A 21,517-nucleotide genomic window follows, 5' to 3' on the forward strand; every position below is an offset into this window, starting at 1 on the left:
AAATGGTGAAGCTTTCTGTCAGACTTGTACTACATCTGTTTCATATCGAAGAGTTTTTAAAAAGCCACAAATTGAGCCTTGTGTGTTCATAATTAAGCAGAAATGACAGTGATAGCACCAATGAAGTGAGAGATGGGGCAGTGTCTTCCAGTTGCCCCAAACGCCATCCTCTTTATCCATTTAAATCCCAGACCTGCTTTAGATTCTGACTGCAAAAAATCTGTTTTTGTCTGTTTTAATTTAGTTGTTGGATCTCATAGGTGGGATTTGCCACATCCAAAAGTTTTCAAGAAACTGTTTTGTTTTTTTTTTCTCTTTTTATATTCTCGATTTAGTCCTAGGTGGCAATCTTCATCTATCAAGTTCTACAATTGCTTAAAACAATCTGTTTTTTTGCAACTATTATTTGACAGCGGTCTGATGCACACACACAAATGGACCCTCTGAAAAATCACCTTCTGCCTCATTGTTCCCTTCCCCTCTCCTCCTGTGATTTTTAAGTGGTTAAGTGACTTTTGCATCTCACAGTGTAATCTTTCTGTGTCGTGTATACAAACACATACCAGTTGCATCCTTTGTAGAACTATGTGGTTTGCGAATTGTCTTGTTTGCCATGTATTTTTTAGAAAGGTATTTTAATTTAGTCTTTTTATATATATATATATAGAAAAGACAAGGTAAAAAAAAATCGGCATGCTTTTTATTGAGAATATGTATACTATAAACCTCATTATAATAAAGAATGTTTGGCTGACTGCTGTGGTAAAAGAAAGAAAAGGGTTTGGACCTTTCCCCTTCTTCTTGTTTATGATCTTCTCCACTATCTGTTTCTCTTGTGTAAAATGACCACCAGACCCATTTGACTGGGGGACCCAGGGGGAGACAGGTGTAGATGCTGGCCCAGCTTTGGTCTCTTTGGTCAGGGTAAGTGTGGGGTGGAGCTCCTTCCTCTCTCCAGTCTCTCAAACTCAAACCTAAATGTATATAAAGGGTTTACTTTTTGTGCTTTTCCATATTCGGCTACTGCAAGAAATGCTGAATGTGGTCCTTTTGAAAATTTATTTCCATGCATAAATTGCATTACACACATTGAAACTGCATTGAGAGCTGGGGAGAGGCACACAGATAGAATGGCCTGAATGCATTTTGATCTGTGGAGCAGTTCTGTTCCTGGGGTTGATGGGGTGTGCGTCTGGTCTGGTCTGGTCTCTCCCTGCTGCACCAAATTCTCCCTCTCCGTGTGTCTCTGTGTTCACTCTATTCTCAGACCTGCATGTGTAATAATCTAACTCTGCCGCATAAAATAAAATAAAAAAAAAAAAAAAGCAAAGCCCCCACCCCTCCTCAACAGACCAGCTCTGAACTAACTATCTCAACTGAATTAGGTCACCGTGGCACCTGGAACAGCCAACGTGCATCCTTGCGTGAGTGTGGCAGTGTGAGCCGTGGGGACAACTTTTAGCGCGACGCCACCGCAGCAGGAACTTGTTGTCTCTCTTCATCTCCAAGGTAACTGAAAAATGACCCCCTCCAAAAAAAAAAAAAAATCATAAAAGCACTGAACTTTCTTCTCCCCCACTTGCCACCCTTCCTTTGACTGTGCCTTGATTAAACACTCCTCACTCTCCTTCCTCCCCTCCCTGCCATCACCACCTCCCCCTCTCCCTAGTCCGTAACTCCTTCCTCTGCTGCAATGGCAGTGCTGTACCTCTAGCCTTGGCCTTCTCTTCGGTGGGGTGAAGGGGGGGTGGGGTGACAGGCAGGCTGGGGGGGTGTTTAGTACCCCGCCACAAGACTTGATCCCATCTTGCATCAGCATCCGAGACAATTGATGGTGCCCTGTGTGTCCTGCCGGTGAATAAAGGGTGTGATGTGTCCTGGTGTGGTCATGTGTATGCTAGAGGAAAAAAGACAACATTCTCTTTGGGTGCCATTTCATTGATATAGTGACGCTTGGCATATGCGGACACACCCTCACCCTTCTGCCCGCTAGTCCAACTCCTGTCCACCGCCGTATTCGCCGCCCTCAAACCCCTCCTTTCCCCTTCCCTTTCCCTTTGTCCATCCCTCCACCCTCTCCCTCCTTCCCATTTCTTCCCTTCCTCCTCCTGTCTCAACCCCACCCTACTTTCCCTATGCACCTCTCCGCCGTCCACACACACAGCGCTTTTTCCGCCGCCACCGCCGCCGCCACCTTGGATCTGGGTTTGTGGCTCTGGCACGGACTTAACTTCCCAGAACCACCCACCTGACCCAATCTTCCCCCCCATCCTCTTTTGTTACCGTAGAGGTTTGGGCATGCCAGGGGGACGGTGTACAGTATGTGTGGTGGCCCACTTCTGGACTCAGTAACATGACAGAGACTTCAATGTTGGACGAATCGCTTTGCTCAAACTGTTGAATGCTGGGTATGCACCACAGGGCTGTAGAAGGGATCTCAACTCTTTAATTTCACAAAAGAACCAGCTCTTTTAGTTCCCCACAGCCTGTGTGCCAATCTGAAATGTCCTATAAGATAGGCCTGCAGGTATGAGGCCAGTCTGACCTGTAGATTCTCACCAATCTCAGGATTCTTATAGGACTTTTCTGGAACAGCAGCTGTATTTCTTCAATAGTGGGATCTGCTCTGAGCGACTTATATGTGTTCTTATCTGTTAAGATTTTCACCTGTGCTGAGAAGGAGAGCTTCATCCTTGCATACAAGCCATCACTCACTGGCTTGTCAGTATTTCACATGAGCTGTTTGGCGTTTGCTCCCAACATCTGCAGGATGGAAGTGTGACATGATGGCCATCCACTATTTCTGCCTAACAAACTAAGGGAAAGGTGAAAAGGAGGTGGTGAAGATTGAATAGATGAGTTGATTATGAGGTGAGTTTGTGGTGGAACAGTTGTTTGCACAAAGCTACTCCCTAACCTCGCCTACCTGATCGTGGAGGACTATAATATGTCTTTCCCTCTGAGGTGTCAGCATATTGGGTACATTTGATCGGTCTTTATGTTATGCAAAAATCCTCTAAATTTTACTTTGCACCCTTTAAGAAGGTTTTGCATGTTTTTAAAAGTAATGCATCACATGTCACGAAGATAAGTAGCTATACTTTAACCAATTTATAGAAAGGAAGGAGTAGAAAAAGGATGCACTGACTCCCCTTCTAACCTCCATGATCAGGGCACACTGTGCTCCAGTTTGTTTTGTTTTTTTTTACCCTCCAGCAGCTCATCTTTACTCTCCTAACTCCTCACTAGTGCTTGTCAGATTGGGCTTCCCATGCTTGGGTAAATGCAGCCACGCATCTCTAAAACCCCCTGCTCTGAAATCACTGCCTCACTATATTGCCAGCCAAAGCTCACTGCAACGTCCTCCCTACTTCCACTTCTTACCCCTCAAACTCCCCCTGCTTTCTGTGGTTAAGCTGGAGAACTCAAATATACACGTCTGTTTATTGTTTTGATGGGATCCTAAAGGTTGCATCTAAGCAGAAATCAGCTGAGATCTGGGAGACGTTCCATTCCAGCTATAGGTTCAAGCACAACCCGTATAGACCACATTGCCTTTTAGTTTGCAGGCTGAAAATCAGCATTTTTTTAAATTGATTTATTTTTTTGTAAATGATCGTGACTCTTCTAGCATAGACATAAATTGGATGCTGCTGATGCTGCTCCCATTTTTTTTTCAGAGAGAGCCAACAGTAGGGTCTTATCTCAGACATAACCTCATCTACAGAGGGTGGGAATTTATTCCTCAGTCCATTTCATTATGAACACACACACACAGTGGCAATATGTTTACAAAGGCTTAGATTGAGCATTTCAAGTTTTTCTCCTCTCAGCAGTAGCACAGCAATGTAATCACAAGCTTCTTCAAGTAGGTTAGTGGACCAAGCTTAGTGTAGTTACATCAAATTCTTAATTAATTACTATATAAATCATTATAGTTTCCAAGGATGTAAAGGGTGACTAAATGACGTGTTCCCTCTAGAGGTTAGCAATCTGGATCTGCACATTTCAGTTAAATTAGTTCCAGCACAAAGCTGAATGTGAGGGGATTTTAATTGCTGAATGTTAGATGAGACGTTTGCATCTACATGTACTGTGAATGACAAATCCTGGTATAGGCACAAGTTATATTATATGGCTGTGTATGCATATATGCCTTTTATCCTGTATTTTGAAAATGTTGAGGTATTTTCTCAGTCTGCATGCAAATCGTGAATAAATCCACTTTCTTTTTCCCTCACACGAGTTTGGATTTCTTTTTATTTCATATGAATGTTTCCACTAAGATTTGCTATCATCTAGAAATGAACAATGTAAATGATGCATTTACCTGCAGCCTATTTTTAGCAGTGTCGAATATGATGGTTTTAGCTGCTGCCAGTGGGCTCAGGCCAAATTCTCACACCTTGGGTGTGAAAATTCGTTACTTATGTCTTTTTAATCTGTTTTTATAAGAGAAGGAGGCTGACTCTAAAGAAGCACTGGTTTGCTATTGAAGATCATTAACAGCAACAGGTGCATTACAGAGGCCATAAAATCCTCCCTGGTCAGAGGAAGTGTAATTGACACACCGCCTCGCCACTCAGAAGCCCGCCATCCCTGCTCGCGACGGTCTTCCCCCGCCTTTTAGACCTTTTTCGGTTTAGAACCCGACACCCAAGCGGTGGGTTCCCATACTTATTGGAGTGTGGTCACGTGTGCTACTTTTGACCAGGAAAGGAGCACCGGACAGCAGGGTCTTCTGGTAGTGGGAGCACCACCTCCGCACAGCCACCTCTCAGCAGTGGAGTCTGGTCTCTGCAGCCCCAAATTGTCTCTTTCCCCCCCGAAAGCGAGACCCCTCGTCTCAAGGAGGTTCTTGCCCTCGCTTCGTCGTTTCTATTGCTGATCTCTTATTCTTTTCTAACTATAAGCTGAGGGGGACTTGTGAAGTCCTGACAGAGGCGGAACGATGACAGCTGTCGAAACCCAAATGACATACAACTCCTATACGATCCTCCATGAAGATACGTACATGACCCAGGAGGAGGACTGGGACAGAGACCTGCTGTTAGACCCTGCCTGGGAGAAGCAGCAGAGAAAGGTAGGTGTGGATGTGCACGCTCTGAGCAGCCAATGCTTGTGGCACGGCAACGTGCGTAATTACGCACAGATTATTCGTTTGCGTCTATGGATGGCTTAAAAATATAATAATAAGGTTAAATTATAAATCGAAGCTTCGAAACCAGTGGCCTCACTTTAATTGTGTAAAGTCTTTAAACGGCCCAATGGGAAATTAGGCATCTGCTCCTTGGTCGTCCTCGCACCTGGCACTTAAGTCCTGTTAGAAGCTGTGTGGGCAGATATTTTAGGCCGCGGAACTTTCTCAGTGTTGTCTTTCAGTTACTCCGATTGCCTTGCAGACTCTAAATATAATACCGCCCCCACTCCCACCTTTTTTTCTAGTTTTAAAGTCTTCCCTTTTTTTTAAAAAAAAGGCAACTTTTAATATTAACCATGTCCAGGTTTCTGAAACAGTCCAAGTACAAAGGTAGAGGTGAGAGAGAAAATAACCTGCAGAAATTTGAGCGGTTATTAGGCTATATGAGTCAATAAGAATGTATTTGTAGCCTGTTTTAAACAAGCCATTTCTTTCATTTAAAGTAATAAAACTATGCACAGTGAATTTATCTTCTCAACACTCTAACCAACAACAGATTTTATTTATTTATTTATTTGAATTAAAAAGAACAATACATGTGATGCTTATTCTCTAAATATAACCATATAGTTGTTATTAGCTAGTTCAGGTAAGTAGAGGTCAGCCATTGTCTAGGCAACCCGAATGCACTGCCGGGGAAGAGCCTAACAGGTGTACTTAATGTATAAAATGATCAATTTTCAGAGGAGGGATCTCCCTGTCTTGTTTATGGCACAATTCCTGGAGTCCAACCTGAAAATAGTTCCAAGGTAGATCATTACTCATGATTTAGGAAAACGATTTATTTATCAGCAAAAGACTGTTCAATATGAAGTTTAGTCCGCAGAGTATTTATTGCCAGATAACTAAAATTTGAAACTTAGTTTGAGCTTTAAGCCAGCTGGCTGAGAATGTGCTTACATGTCCAAATGACTGAAAAAGTGAATTCAAGCTAAACGAGCTTTTAAACACTAATATGTAGGTACAGTAGGTACAGTACAACCCCCTCCCCCCCACCTCACACACACACACACTACCACCACCTTTGTTTCAAAACACCTTCTGAATGCAAGGGTGAAACTTGGGCTTACATAAGATATGACTCATCAAATTAGATTTATAGTGGTTTAATAATTTAGGCTAAATTTAATTTAGTTTTAGCCTATATAATACATGCAATGTAGCCAACCCATAACCTAAAGTTGGGCTAATGCAACATGTAGAATGAACAAGGAGGGAATCGTTACTTCCAAATATGTAATGTTGGCTGAACTGGAAAGAAAAAGACTTAGAACTATTTTCTAAACATCAGTAATCTTGTTTAAATGGTATGCAGGAATAACAGTTTTTAAAGAAAAATGCAGGACTTTATCTTAGTTTCTCAGTTCTGAAATGTTACCTGTTCTTTCACTTTGGTGCTGGCACAACTTTCTGTGATTGTAGATTTGTACTTTTTTTATAACGTGTAACAGTACTGAGAAGCTAAATCACAGCTTTTTATAGGAGAATATTCAAATGGAATCAGCTGTTGTGAATCTGCCAAACTTTTCTGTCAATGCAGAATGTCCCCCACCTTTAGAGCACAGTGACAGGCTGAGACAACTCAACAGATGGTTGCAGTGAGACACTGGTAGATATACACCCCGTGTTGGTTTCAGAGACCTCCAAATAAACATCATCCTAAAAATATTTTTAACTTGCTTGGCTCCAACATCTCTCCCTTCATCCCCCCCTTCCTCCACCGTCATCTCTTGTTTTTCTTTGTATTGCTCTGCCTTTTCTCCAGTTACTTTCTTAACTTCCTCTTATCACCAATCCTGAAACATGTTTTGTGTTGCTTTTCCATGTATTGTCTTTTAGTTTTCACGTGCAGCCTTTTTAATGTAATGTTGGAAAAGGCTTTGAGCAAGCCTCCCCAGGGAGCAAGGCATGGTACTCCATGGCACTTCTCGGCATGTAAAATCTTGCCTAAGGAGCTGATATCAGCCCACAAATATAGTCAGTGCATCATTTTGCAGTGTAATGAATATGAAAGGAAAGTCCTGCAGCACCTGTTGTCTCTTCTATCCTTGAAGTTTCAGTGGAAAAGCCGCTCAGCATTTGACATGGTTGTAAAGTGTTTGTCAACACACAGTGATGCTGAATCTGATACTGGACATGAGAAATGGTGTGTGCTTCAATACGAGTCCATTTCATGTGCACAGGTCAGAATAGTACTTGACATTAGTTTAAATTTATCATGATGCATCACGTACATTGAAGTAAAGGATTCATGGTGTCATTTAGACAAGAGTTTGTAATAGATGTCAAAAATCGTGTGAGATATTTTATCTTGCAAGAGATGTTGGAGGGAATGAGATAAAAGGGCAGATGAGATCAGACTGGATCTTGGTTATACCATTTTTTTAAGCAATTGCTATCTTTGAAATAAGAAGGGCTCATTTGTCATAGCAATTTAAGAGAAGAGGCTAACAAGCCAGTTAGTGACTGAAGTAGGCATCCTCATGAACTCTTAAAGCCTATTGATGTCTGCCTTCCACTGATGCTTAGCTGACAACCAGGAGAGGTTACGCTTAAGCACATCCGCAAGAAATGGCAGTCATTGGCAGTCTGATCAATATATGTGCAAAGTGCAACTCTCACAGCACAAAACCACATGTAACCTTGAACACAGATAAGCTCTGTTTGAGAAAGAGGTAGATGCTTTTTTTGGAGTGGATGCTTCATGTAACTTTCATCCCTGTAATACTTTTGTGTTTGTCAACATACCATATAAACCATAGTGACCAGAGACATCTTCAGTTTCACATTGTTGAAGAGTCCAGCTGCTAACTGACTGAGAAAATGAAGAGCTGCCCAGTGTAGCTTATGCTTGCAATATACTATAAATATCCATTACACTGAGTTATTGACGGGCCTGTTCGTTATTAGAATATGGTGATTGCTGAGCATATTTATACAGACATAAATGTTGGAAAAACGGAAAGAAATGTGGGCCCTCTGTGATAGTTAGTTGAATCCTAAAGTGATAATAAAAAAAAAATTCTGCTTGATCTTGCATTTTTGGTTATATTTTACTGTTGGTATGATGAAGAATGGCTGTGTTACGCAATACTTTGTCTGATGTTTGTCTACAAAAATGAACAAAACTTTAAAGATAAAAGCAAAACTTGTTTGCTTTTAATGGTCCAGCTATTTTTCCTCATTATTTAAGACATAATGATCATATGAAATATCATTTTTGTATTCCTTAATCACTCACTAGGATTTAAATTGTATAATCATTTTAGATGGAGTGGTAAAATATTTGAAAGCAGACTGGATAGTTTCTTTTGTACAAGATCTAATTATGGACATTTTATTCCATAGATTTATATTAATTTTCAATCCATCTACTCTGCTAAAACATCTCTTGTAATTTCTCCATATTTATGTATTTTCTACATTTTCTAAATGAGATTTGCAGTTGAACTCAAATGCTGTTATTTATGTGGATTCAACAGCATCATTATCTTCAAATCTAAAATAAATTAAGTGGTCAAAGTGAATGATCATATTGAGTCATATTCAGATTCATGTGATCCTCTGAACTGAATGTATTGCCCTTCTGTGTGGGAGATGAGAGATCTTAGGGTGCTGCATAAGCAAATCTGTTTTTGTCTAATCTCATTGTACAGCAGTCAGACAAACCTGTCGGCCTGTCTGGTACGCGATGCTATATGGTACAATACCAAAACATTGGGCCCCCCACAGGTTATTCAGGGTGGGACTTGGCATCTCTTTTGTCGCTGGATGATGGCTTCATGAGCCACCTGCACACTTTTTATAGTAAAAATGTATTATGATAAAGTTATTGTAACGAGTGAAGAACATTTCCATGTGAAATTCCAGTGATATGATGTATATTTCTTGTAATATTTGATGCATTTTTTAAATAAGTGTTTTCAGAACTGAGACAGCCGTCTTGGCATTAGTTTTTTCACAATTTCCCCAGCTAAACATCTGGTATGTTGGAAAAATTAGGTTACAAATCAATCTCACAGATAAACTTGGGACCTCAAGCACATTATCCTAACTGATTTGCCATGTGTTGCGTCACTATAAAGAAACAGTGTTTTGTATTAATTTCAGTAAAAATTAAACGATTTTCATACATGAAAGATGGGAAAACGAGAGAGGATTTTTTAGTGAGCACCAGCAGCTCAGAAACATCCTCCCTCCTCCTCTAGGTCTCAGTTTGCAGTATTGGTGAGGAAATTGCTGAACTGATTTGTAATTTGCTGTATTAGACGTGCTCCAGTGATCCATGCACACTGACTGTGCTTCTATCCCAAGCTGCATCTGGGTGAGGTGACATCTTAGATTTCCTCCCATTATTCACTCTGTCAAGCTCATGTGATACTGGGAACTGAACAGTTACCCTGTTGAGGTGATCCTTGGACCATTCCACATATATTCTTTCAGAAGACCAGCACAGCACAGACATGCAGCTCTTTTAGGGGTTAAAATGAAATTGCAAGGTTTTGTTTTGTTTGTTTTTTTTTCTTCAAACTTATCGACTACTAAAATTCTTCTGGGGAAAAAAGTTGATAAAAGTCATTGATTATTTCAGGTCCACATGTCATTTAACAGAGAAATATTTAGCATGTTTTTACTCTATATAACGAAGATTATTACTCATGTTACGCAGCAGCTTTTAACATTATTTTCCTGTTAATCATGAACTTGGACAAACTTAGTGTTTTATCCTGATGAACTGTGTTTAAATAAAAGAAAAGGCATTAAGAAGTACAGTGTGGTGTATCAGTGCTGCGAGTTTCATCTAGAGAGCATCTGTATGAGGGTCTACGTAAGTGGAGAGGTGAAATGGCCTACACTCAGATCAAATAGCAGTTGCTATTCCAGAAGCTGTGTCCATGTAGGGAGGCTTCTATAAACTGCTTTAGTGCAAGCAGAGGAGCCCTAGGAGAGGCCATAGGAAGGGCTAAGAACTGTATGTGTGTGTGTGTGTGAGAGAGAGAGAGAGAGAGATCTTCATAGTGATGCACTGTATTTCACTGGCATGTAAGTTTATTTCCAGTGTTTCTTGGATGAGTTCTTCTGAGGCTTTGGCCACAGTTTCAAGACGTAATAGTTCTTGGAGACTGTTGTAATGGCAAAAGTGGACACATGATACCTCAACAGTGTTTAAATCCATATGGTGGAGGTAGCAATGATGAATAACGGGCTCTGAGAGCAGCCTTCTTGATTTGATCAGAGCAATTCTGCAGGCCTGTTAATAGAATAAAGAGCTAGATTGTTGGAGAAAAAGACGGCAGTGTTTGGTCCATTAGGGTTATTTGTTTAGACACTGTATAATTTGTGTAAACAAACTTAAGTAAAACTAAAAATCAAAGCAAATGTTCAACATCAAAATTTTATGCTTGAGTTGCAGCAATCCCAGTTTCAGCTATTTTTATTCCTTAGCCTTGGTGTCGAACATGGAGGTTGTTATGAGGACAGGGAAAGCAACAATTTGCAAAGTCTGTGATTTATAACAGTTGGCACACAATGGATACATGACCAAACTGGAAAAATGTAAAGTCTTGAAGGTGCAAAATGCAATCTTTGTGCCATTTGATTTTCTGTCATAGTGAAACCAAAACAATGACCCACTTTACAGAAGTTGAATTGGCTCATATGCCTTGTCAGGGTGGATGCAGCTTGCATGAAATATATATTTATGGGTTGATGGTAGCAGAAGTTCCAGTCATCAGTTTAAGCCTGCTCAGATAGTGAGTCTCAGATAATGGGGCTGAGGTCACAAAGACATCATTCTGTAGTTTTTAATTGGTTGAAAAACTCGATTTTCTCTCAGAGCTCCAGTCTGCGCCAGTGAAAACCTCTCAAAATGATTGATGACTGCCATGGTTTCAGATTTGTATCCAGCATTAAGTTGTAAATATTTGTAATTCTCAACCCTGCTGGGATATTGCGCATTAGGCAAAGCCATTGCTCTAATGGTTGTATTATACCTGGCTTAGGCTTGCTTTAGTTTTGAACAAATTTGTTATAATGTGGGTGGATATTACCTGAGGACCTCCTGTATGACAAAGCAGTCACATGTGGTCACTCAGGAGTCATTCAAGATTCACAACCTCCAAAAAACGTGAAATAAGAGTTGTAAGATCATCTGACTTGAGCACTGAATAACTTTTTTGTGGTTCTCAAATGGAGGCTGAAGTAAAATCACAAGGTCATCTCTGTGACTTGCTGTTTTGGCTAAATGAATGCTGGGAAATGTAGCTCGGTTGCATGTTACTATATACAGCCTTAGATCAGTTTCACACATAGGTCTTCATGGTCAAGGTTTCTGTTAAGATGATTTAGCTGACCCTAGATCTGCCTGGACAGCTTTGCCTCTCAGAGAAAGAAGTAGCCAACTGAAATTAGACACAGGCCTCCTCCTCACCCCAGCCAATCATCAGTCCCAGGCCAGCCACTTTCTCATAAATCTTTCCCAACTACTTACACCAGTTCATCCTACTTGCGGTTCATCTTAAGTCCAGAGCTCATTAAATGACAAAAGACTTTGACATGCTGCTACTGCCAGCTGTGAACCTGCACACTCACCTTCATTCTCCACCATCAATCACACAGGCGGTCCTCTCAGCTGTTGACTTGTGTAACAACAAAAAGGTGAAGGCATTATTGGGCTGTAGATAATGACCGAGGATGTGTGTGAGATTGTGTGTGTTTGTGCATTAAAAGACAAAATGAATGGTTATTCTGTACAGCCTGCTGACAATTTAAAGCCACAGAGGGAAATAACTTTTAACCTTGATGACTTGTCTGCCAAGTCATTAAACATAGTACAATAACAAAAATTGTTTTCACATAGTTTGTATAAATGGCTTGTTTAGAAATTCAGTGTGACCCATGAAATAATACAGTCTTGACTTTCCTTTGATGCCATCATGAGTTGAGTTCTACTTTTTAGATACTCAACAAGTCAACAAATCTCATGGTTTCACTATTCATTTATGATTTAATGGCCACAATGCCTTTCAAATCCCACCAACCTGAGATATGGTTTATGGTTTAGTTCCAGTGAGCAAATGTAGTTTTAACACGCTATGATGAACATGCTAAATTTCACACTTGCTGAAAATCAGTATTGTCAGTGTAAGCATATTAGCATGTGCAGAGCTGCTTTATGGTCAAAGCCTAAATAACAAACATTGGATTATCCCTCCCATTATAGGCAGCTGCAACGTCTCTAATCCATTAACACGTTTTATTTTTATTTTTCTCTCATGGCTCTACAGAATCATCTGTATGTGGTGTAATTTTCGTCCACTAAAAAGTGCTTCGTAGAATCCACAACAGAAAGATGTTTCCTCCTGATTAGTGCTGTTGCTTCACTAGCTTTGTCTTTTTACTAGGTCAAATCCAAAACTGTGAGCAATATGCATCTGTGCTTCTGCATTTTGATTCCTGTCAGCACATCAGGTGACTCAGAGAAATGAGCACCTGCATACACACACATGTAACCACTGATGGGGGTGGGTGAGTTTTGGCTGGCTTCATCTAGGAAAGCAGCAACCTGGAGCCATGTGGCAGTGGAACATGATGCAAGCCAGCATAATGGAGCAAAGCAGAACACAATGTATCCCTCCATGAAGTCAAAGCAATTAATATAACAACGTGGACAGATGGTTGTGTCAGAGCTAGACTAGCTGATGAAGACTGTCACATGTCATAACTGCTTTTTCCATGTGGCACAAGTTATTTCTCCACCAAGCTGTGGCAGAGGAGTTGTATCATTGCTGTCTATTTGCTGGCTTAATTACGCAAAATGTCAGGCCTATCCTGTTAAAAATCAAGAGCACATAAAATCTTTGAGTTGGAAATATTATTGCAAAATACAGTATTGGCCTTGGTGAATGATGCCCTCTGAGTGCTCTTGTTTTGGTCTCTTACTATTTTTTATGAGCCTTGTGACGCTTCTTGTGTTTGCATAACATGGTTTTCTTGTGTGCTGCGACTAAATGAAATGTCCTAATTTTCACAGTAACTGTGGGCAATTCCGGTTTTTAACAGGGATATCGGATGTATAACGATGCTGTGTTCATCTAAAACTGCTTTTTAATCCCATGCTACTCCTGCAGCTATCCTTTTTGCCTACTCCTACTCTATCTCACTGACATCTTTCACAGGTTTCATACACACACACACACACACACACACACACACACACTCTTTTGACTAGAACAGGGCAGCTAGGCCTTTTATCCTCTAAACACAGACATAAATCTGCTGGTTTGGACTCGGGCCCTGCATCGGAGGCCAGTGCTAGGCTTGTTGTCAGCAGGGTCTCTGGCAATAAGCCTGATAATCCTTCATAAAGAAGAGGTGGAAAGAAGGGCTGATAAATTCAGGCAGAGGAATGATTCACTTACAGTTCCAACTGTAACTCAAAACTGCTTTTTGCTCATATAAAGACAATTAGTTTAGAAAAAAAAATGATTTTGTGCAGTGATCTGTGACTTTCTGTTTTAATTTGATATAAAAGCAAGCAGATGTTAAAGTAAGAGGAATTAAATGTCTATGTTAACACTGCTATTTTTTTTTTATCAGCCATTATAATGCTTTTATTGAAAGACAGTAAAACGTGACAGGAAATATGGGGGAGAAGAGGAAGTACAGCCACCCAGGACCTGAACTGGTAACTCGCCACTTGCTAGTACTAGTACTTACTAGAAGTACTAGTAAAATGAAGATCTGCACAAAAAAAAACAACAAAACCCCTCTTTGTTCTTTTGTTTTATCTAAATAATATTTATCTGTCTCTTAATTTCTCCAAATCATGCACATCCTCACAGTTCAAAGACATGAATTCAGTAGGCCCACTAGAGTTACATTTTGGGTGGGTTGGGTAAAGTTTTAGCTCTTGCGTCATTGTCTCAAATTGTCTTTGAGGCACCCCAGTCTGGGGCTCCAGGTTTCTTTGGGAAAGCTAATGGAGGAAGGTATTTAAAGCCAACAAGAGGAAGAGAGAGGGGAGGGGGGATTCCTTAATAACTGCGACACCTGTTGTGTTGTAACCCCTCTCCCCTCCACCATGGTCCTGTCTCTTTAGCCGCTGGTAAAACTGTGGAGGACCTTTGGAACAGTTAACAAGAGACCTCTTGTACAAGAAAGTGAGTCAGTTTTACCACAGAAATCAGAAGTCATGTTGATAAAGCTGGATATTTAACCTCAGTGCTTATTATGATGTTGCTGTGTCTACAGCATAGTGTTGAAGACGGTATTAAATGTATGGAGACATCTTGTTTACATACTTTCATGAGCTTTAAACTTACAAGATTGATGTTTTAGAAACAACTTTGATGACTACTTTTTGTTTTTCTGATTTCTTGTTCTGCCAATATTTAAGATTATGAAAAAATAAGTGTTTCAGTCCAAGATTTTCACATGCAAGCCTCACCAAAGTGGCCTTTGTGTCATTAAGACTGTCTTTGGTTTGGTAAACATCCATCCTCATAGCATAGAGGTTGTAAATACCCAAAAATCCATAGCAAGCATGACTGCTTTTAGAAGAGCTGGTGTTTAATCAAGTTTTATTGACACACTGGGTTGAAAAGCAAAGATGGGACGGTTGTTTCCCCACTGAGCTCATCAAACCCAAAGTGCCTTTTGTCAGAACTGTTGGAAGAATTATAGTGTGTGCAAATATCGATAAGGATCATGTCATAAATGATCTTTTATGATAATAAACATGTAGCTAAGATCTAATATTAGGACCAGTGCAGTACAAAGAACATATACGGTGCCCATCAAAAGCACTTGAGTTATGTGGGGAGCACAATTCAAGAATAGAGCTCATCCGTGAAGGATTTTCACACCACTAGTTCTGACAAATGGCTGTATCATTCCTTTTCTTCCACTTGAGCGTATGCTGTCAGATATAAGAGCCTGCTACTTTTCTGATAGTGCTAGTCAGTGTTGCTGAATCACAGCATTTACCATGACCCTGTGCAGCCAATGTCAATGGGGAGCCAGCTGTGTATTTTATCTGTATACTTAGTACAAACGATCGTTTTAGTGCTTAATTTGGAGCATTACAGATAAGAGCCAGTGGTTTATGAGGAACTGTCTGAGGGACATAGCCTGGTATTACCAAAGCATTTGTAGTTTATTTGTGTAGTTTTTGTGTGTGAACTAATACATGCTATTAAAGCCAAGCTAAATCAAATGTCAAAAGAAGAGAAATTAAGTCACTATGAATTACCAATCAAAGGTTTGCACATGTCTGTTCTAAGAGAATTGGTGTATAATGGTGCTTCAAATTGTATTATTTAAAATTAAGATGTCACAGTTTAGCCTCATTTAGATGCTTAAGATTTCATCAGTTGAGATGAGAAGGAACAATAAATAAAAATGTGAACGATTGTCGTTCTGACCTAGCTGAACTTCGGGATTTTTATTGTGAGGATGGAAGACTACAGTCTGACATGTGGATTGAACTGGTCCAAGCTTAGCAATTTATCATTGTTACACTTTTTATGACCATCTTCTGAAATTGTCTTTATATGTACATGTCCATATGCGCCGTAACACCTTTTTAAACAGAAGAACACAGTGTTTTTATGTGCAGCTATAATTATGTACACTAAGTGCATGCGATTGGTGGTTGTGTGGCATGTGTGGATGTGTGTGTTAAAGACCACTGGACATGACTGCTGAACAGGCGTGTGTGGCAAAGGTAGCTGTGGTGGACAGGTGTGAATGAAGTCAGCAAGGTCAGCCTTGTCAGCGAACTATTTTTATACTGGTAGTGACACATAAAATGAAGTACAGAACAGATTGGCTGTAAATTATTTTACATATAAAGACGTGTTGCAGTTCAGTCTCTTTGCATATTAAAAATAACTAAGAAAAAGTAATCAAAGGCCCATTTACACATATATCAGGGTGCTGAAAAGCATTACTTTTTATAGTTGTGTATTCTTCAAGTACCTTGGGAGAGTGCTAATATATTCTTAGATGTACATAAGGTGTGCATAAGGTGAATTAAGGATACCAAACAATACAGCAGAACCAAACGAAAGAAACTCCTAAACAAAAACACAGTCAGTTACTTCCATTTAATAGCTCTGGTTATTTTCTGTTGTGTCCAGCTTCATACACCTTATTTTCACCTCTCAGTAGTTTTTTGCCTGCAGATATAAGTGTATTAAATCTTTAAACACTTATGCATGAGGTTGTACATATACAAGCTGTTAAATGTGTACGTAAGCTATATCATTACACATTTCCAAGCCACACGAATAGTCCACCAATATAATTCCTTAATTACATCAGCTGGGTCTGATAGGTGTTAATTAGTGTAAATGGCTGTCGCAGTCTTTTTTAATTGAATCTTAACACCCTGACTGAAAGCCAGTGAGACACATTGCAGTGAGGTTTGCTGTGAATGAGTCTGAACTGCAGCAGGTTTATGTAATTATCCAACTGATTAGCAGAAGTTTAGAGTCTGACTTGGTTCTTTTTCAAAGGACAGTCCGAGGCAGAGAAATGGAGCAGAGTGAGTGTGAATGCAATACAGTCGCAGTTTCTGGCTCCCATGCCAGGTCATGTTAATTTGATAATGGGAATTAATTTAACCAGGAAAGAAAGAGAAAGAAAGGAGATCTTCTGATAATGTACTTTAAATTAAACCATACTTTAAGTAGTTTAAAACACAACATATTTTATTAATTTATGCATCAACATATCTATAAGTTTACAGGAAAACAAGTTTATTTGATCAGTTAAAATATTTTTTTTTATATTTTACTTGCTCAAAACATTAAATCGTTCCCGGTGTTGTCTTATTATATCTGTATTATATCTGGATAGGAATTGTGCTATCTGTTAATAATAAAAAAAAAAGCAAAACTAAAAGATATGATTGTAAATTACTTTTAATCTCTTCACTGCAAACATTTAGAATGAGTTAGTTTAAGGGCGCTTGAAACACAAGTTACATGTTTGGTCTGTTAGAACACAAAGCAAAGCATCCTCACTAGAATAGCACAGTCTGCAAGTCTCTCCAAATCACCTCCTAACTTCACCAAATCCAAACATTTAAGATACTGAGGAACGAAAAATAACTATAGTTAACACTTGTTAGTTTAGTTCCTGTTCACACAGGAACATTGATGCTCTTAACACTAACTGCTATTGCATAGCACTGTTAAATAAAATCTTGATTTTAGTGTTAAGAAACAAGCTAGTAGCTACAGTAGTTATAACATTCTAGCAAATATTTAACAGCCTAATATCATAAATGGTAGTAAATGATAGTAACATTTTGATGTTGTTATTTACATCATGTTGTTTGAAAAAGACCAGATAAGAAGTGTGTATAAGTAATTGTAAAATGTGTAAAACCCTTGTTTAAAGGTGTAAGTGCTGTTTAACTTGTTGACCTGAGCTTATAAAATAACATGTGCCTCTTCTTCCTATGGTTTTGTCAGCAGTAAAGGTTAAATACTCAAATCCTCATAATGGGAAATGTGAAGTGCAGCAAGTCTGTTCAGAAAGTTGGTTTCTTTTATGATGCCAGGACCAGCAGCTTCCAGCAGCACTGTGGTTGCGTCAGTTCTGTGATAGACAGCCGAGCTAGCGGCATTAAAAGCTGTGACCCTGCTCAGATGGGAAGAGGTGTGTATGTGCGTGTGTGTTTGTTAGAACATGTGTGTTTATGCGTTTCAGCTGTATTGAGGGTCACCATCCCCTATTCCCCCTTGGAGAGCTATAGTTATGTCAGGCATTTGGCTGGGCCACCATGACCTCATTTTATAAGAAGGACCTGTAAAAATGCCCCTGCCGAGCTGAGCCAGGCCAGACCAACAGGTGTGGACTGACACAAGAAGAGAGGAGGTGGGAGGGGTACTTTTGCAGTGGAGGAGTGACTTCATCATGGTGTACTCTGTAGACCACCACAAGCATTGTAACAGACCCGAGGGGATGGGAAAATAAAGCATTACAGGTACAGAGAATACAGATATTTGAGTCAATGAGACTCCAGCTTTTTGTTTGTAGTATCGTGCTCTAAGTGTTATTAGTTTAATAAAGTTGGGATTATGTTTGTCTCTTCATCAGATTAGGCAGTCTTGATTTTTATGTTCTGACACTTTTGCTTCTGGCTACTATTCTTAATGTAAGTAATATGTCACCCATTTCACCCTTCAAGCACTTCTTTTTACTTAAGTGATTTAATATTGCCATTCCTTCCTCAGCATGGTCGTCTCTTCCTTCTCTGTATCTTCGTCTTGTACTCTTACAGTTCACCTCAGGAATCCTGCCTTCTCAGCTGTCCAATGGTGTCCCATGCCAACCCAATTTAGCCTCCCCAGCCTCCTCCTTTCAGCCCCCACCCTCCCTGCTCCTTTGCAGTTCTACCTCAGACACCTCCTCATCTCCTCTCCAGTTTGGCCTAGGGGTTTGCTGGATTAGCAGTCTGTCTAAATTTGGTCATGCATGGCAAAGGAGAGAAGCACCTGCTTGGACTCTGGCTTGTTGGATGGGCAGCCTCTTCTCCTCTTGAGACCCTTACATCAAATTACACCAGAGCCTGGCCATTCCTGTCAGTCCTCCTACTTCGTCTTGCACTCCTCAGCTCTGGAAAATATAAAATTCTTTTAATAAATAAACAGCCCAATTTCATAAGTGTCATTGAGGGACTGTACATGAACTAAAGCACTAAAGTAATATTTGTTCAGACTATGAAATAAAGTATGTGTAACAAAACTCATTTAAGTGATGGAGTTAATTTGCCTTTTTACATAATCAAATTTCTTTAGAAATTAATCAAGTTGTAATTTAAGCTTTTACCTTTAATTGTACCGTCATTGTAAAAGATTACTTCAACAAGCCCCAATTTTAATTGGTTTAATATGAACTGAGAAGCAATTTTATGCTTGGGTATGATATGTTTCCTTTTATTTCACTTTTATCAAAAATGCAAAAAATTGGGATTTTATTGCAAGTGTTGAATTTGTACCTGGTAATTTACCAAAAGAAAAAAAAGTCAAGAACACAGTTCAGGAGCTAGGTGTATCATCAAAGTCTACACAATTATACAATTTAATGAATATCAATACAAACAGTTATCTACATGTAACCCAGCCACTGATAAGACTCAAGAACAGAAGCCCCAGATGTTGTGATAGAAGCATCCAGATAGCCTACCTAGCTCTGGACATGGTTTGATCTGGTTATTTTACACAGATCAAACTAAGATTAACTTGTAGCAGAGTGACGAGAAAGGTATTTGGAGAATATAAATGTGATCTTAATCTTATTACATCTGTTAGACACGATGGAGGCTAATGCCACTTGTGTTTATTGATGGTGTGACTGTAGATAAAAGAACCAGAATGGATTTTAAAGTATGTGGGGGAAGAAAAAAAACTTTCACCTCAGTTTTAGTTAAATGCTGCAAGACTGTCACAGTACATGTGGATAATGAGCCAAATTATACAGCAACAGCAAACAAAGAACCTGTTAAAATGAAAACACTGAATTTTTTTAAGGCCTTTGGTCTTCTAATATTGTGATAGAGACCAAAACAGGATTGTACACGCAGTAAAGTGTTTAATGAGCTGCACTGTAATAACTAGTTGAAGACAGGTCAGCGGAGTTGCTGAATGCATCAAGGCGTGACACATGAACCGGTTTTAGGCAAGGCAAGGCAGTTTATTTGTATAGCACATTTCATGTACAGGACAATTAAAAGTGCTTTACATAAAACAAAGGCATTACAGATATTTAGAAATAGTAAAAGGCATCAACACATAATCACAATAAAATAATAAATTACATTAAAATGATTAAAAGCAAGATAAGTTAAAAAGTTACGGTGCAGATTTCATACATAGGCGCATGAGAAAAGAAATGTTTTTAACCTGGATTTAAAAATGTCTACATTTGGTGAAAGTTTAATCTCCACTGGCAGTTTGTTCCATTTGTTTGCAGCATAACAGCTAAATGCTGCTTCTCCATGTTCAGTCTGGACTCTGGTCTGGACTAGTTGACCAGAGTCTTTGGATCTAAGAGCTCTGCTAGGTTTATATTCTCTGAACATATCACAGATGTTTTCTGGGCCTAAACCATTCTGGGATTTGTAAACAATCAGAAGATCTTTAAAATCTACTCTGTGACTGACTGGAAGCCAGTGTAAAGATTTCAAAACTGGTGTGATGTGTTCAGATCTCTTAGTCCTGGTTAAAACTCTAGCAGCAGCATTTTGGATGAGCCGCAGATGTTTAATGCTCTTTTTAGGAAGTCCTGTTAAAAGACCATTACAGTAATCCAGCCTACTGCAGATGAATGCATGGATGAGTTTCTCTTGGTCTTTCTGGGAGACTAAACTTTTAATTCTGTTGACGTTTCTGAGCTGGTAAAAAGCTTCTTAGTGACAGTTTTGATGTGGCTGCTGAAAGTCAGGTCTGAGTCTATCAACACTCCAAGGTTACAAACTTGATCAGTGATTTTAGGAGCCCGAGTCTCCAGGTGTTTGCCAATGCTGACCCTCTTCTCTTTGCTACCAAACAGAATAATCTCAGTTTTGTCTTCATTTAATTGTAGAAAATTCTCCTTTATCCAGGTGTTTATTTGCTCCAGACATTGACACAATAAGTCTATTGAACTGCAGTCATCTGGTGACAGAGACACATAAAGTTGTGCATCATCAGCATAACTTTGATAATTAATGCTATAGTTCTGTAATATTTGACCCAAAGTGAGCATATACAAGTTGAACAGAAGAGGTCCAAGGACTGACCCTTGGGGGACTCCACAAGTCATGGCCACTCGCTCAGATTCATAGCTGCCGATCGTAACAAAATAACTCCGGCCTGCTAAATAGGACCTGAACCAGTTAAGGACCGCTCCAGTCCAACCCAGTTTTCCAGCCTGTGCAACAGGATTCTGTGATCTACAGTATTAAACGCAGCACTGAGATCCAACAGAACCAGGACTGATACTTAAAAATGCCTGATGCCAGTGAGCTGTTAACTATCAGTAGGAGATCGCTTTCTACTGAGGTAAAAACTGTTTTTAAAAAGTCAGATGGGATCATGTCCAGAGTGCATGTTGTTGATTTCAAATGCCAAACTGTTCCTTGTAGGATTTTTAAATCGACCATATTAAATTGCGACATAACATCAGAATTATTTCTGGGTTTTAGACACAGACTAGTTTTCTTGTGTGACTGTGTGGAATTAATATTTTGCCTAATTGTTTTAATTTTTTGGCTAAAAAAGTGGGCAAATTGGTTGCATTTCTCAGTAGAAAGGAGCTCTGGGC

General features: G+C 39.6%; 1 protein-coding gene across 5 annotated transcripts in view; it reads left to right on the forward strand.

Moving 5' to 3' along the window:
* Nucleotides 1-32: 32 nt before the first annotated feature.
* actn3b (actinin alpha 3b) overlaps nt 33-21,517 on the forward strand; it is a 41,559-nt gene continuing 20,074 nt past the window's right edge. Inside the window, exons 1-3 of one of the 5 annotated variants that reach the window (XM_041986647.1) lie at nt 33-924; nt 1,386-1,509; nt 2,770-2,871. Coding sequence is in view for 1 of the 5 variants with exons in the window: in XM_041986642.1 (XP_041842576.1) it covers nt 4,952-5,083 (132 nt within the window). In the remaining 4 variants the exon portion in view is untranslated. The other 4 variants (XM_041986643.1, XM_041986646.1, XM_041986645.1 and 1 more) reach the window with 4 other exon arrangements.

Source organism: Melanotaenia boesemani, chromosome 5 (genome assembly GCF_017639745.1).
Source record: "Melanotaenia boesemani isolate fMelBoe1 chromosome 5, fMelBoe1.pri, whole genome shotgun sequence".
In the NCBI taxonomy this organism is placed as follows: domain Eukaryota; kingdom Metazoa; phylum Chordata; class Actinopteri; order Atheriniformes; family Melanotaeniidae; genus Melanotaenia; species Melanotaenia boesemani.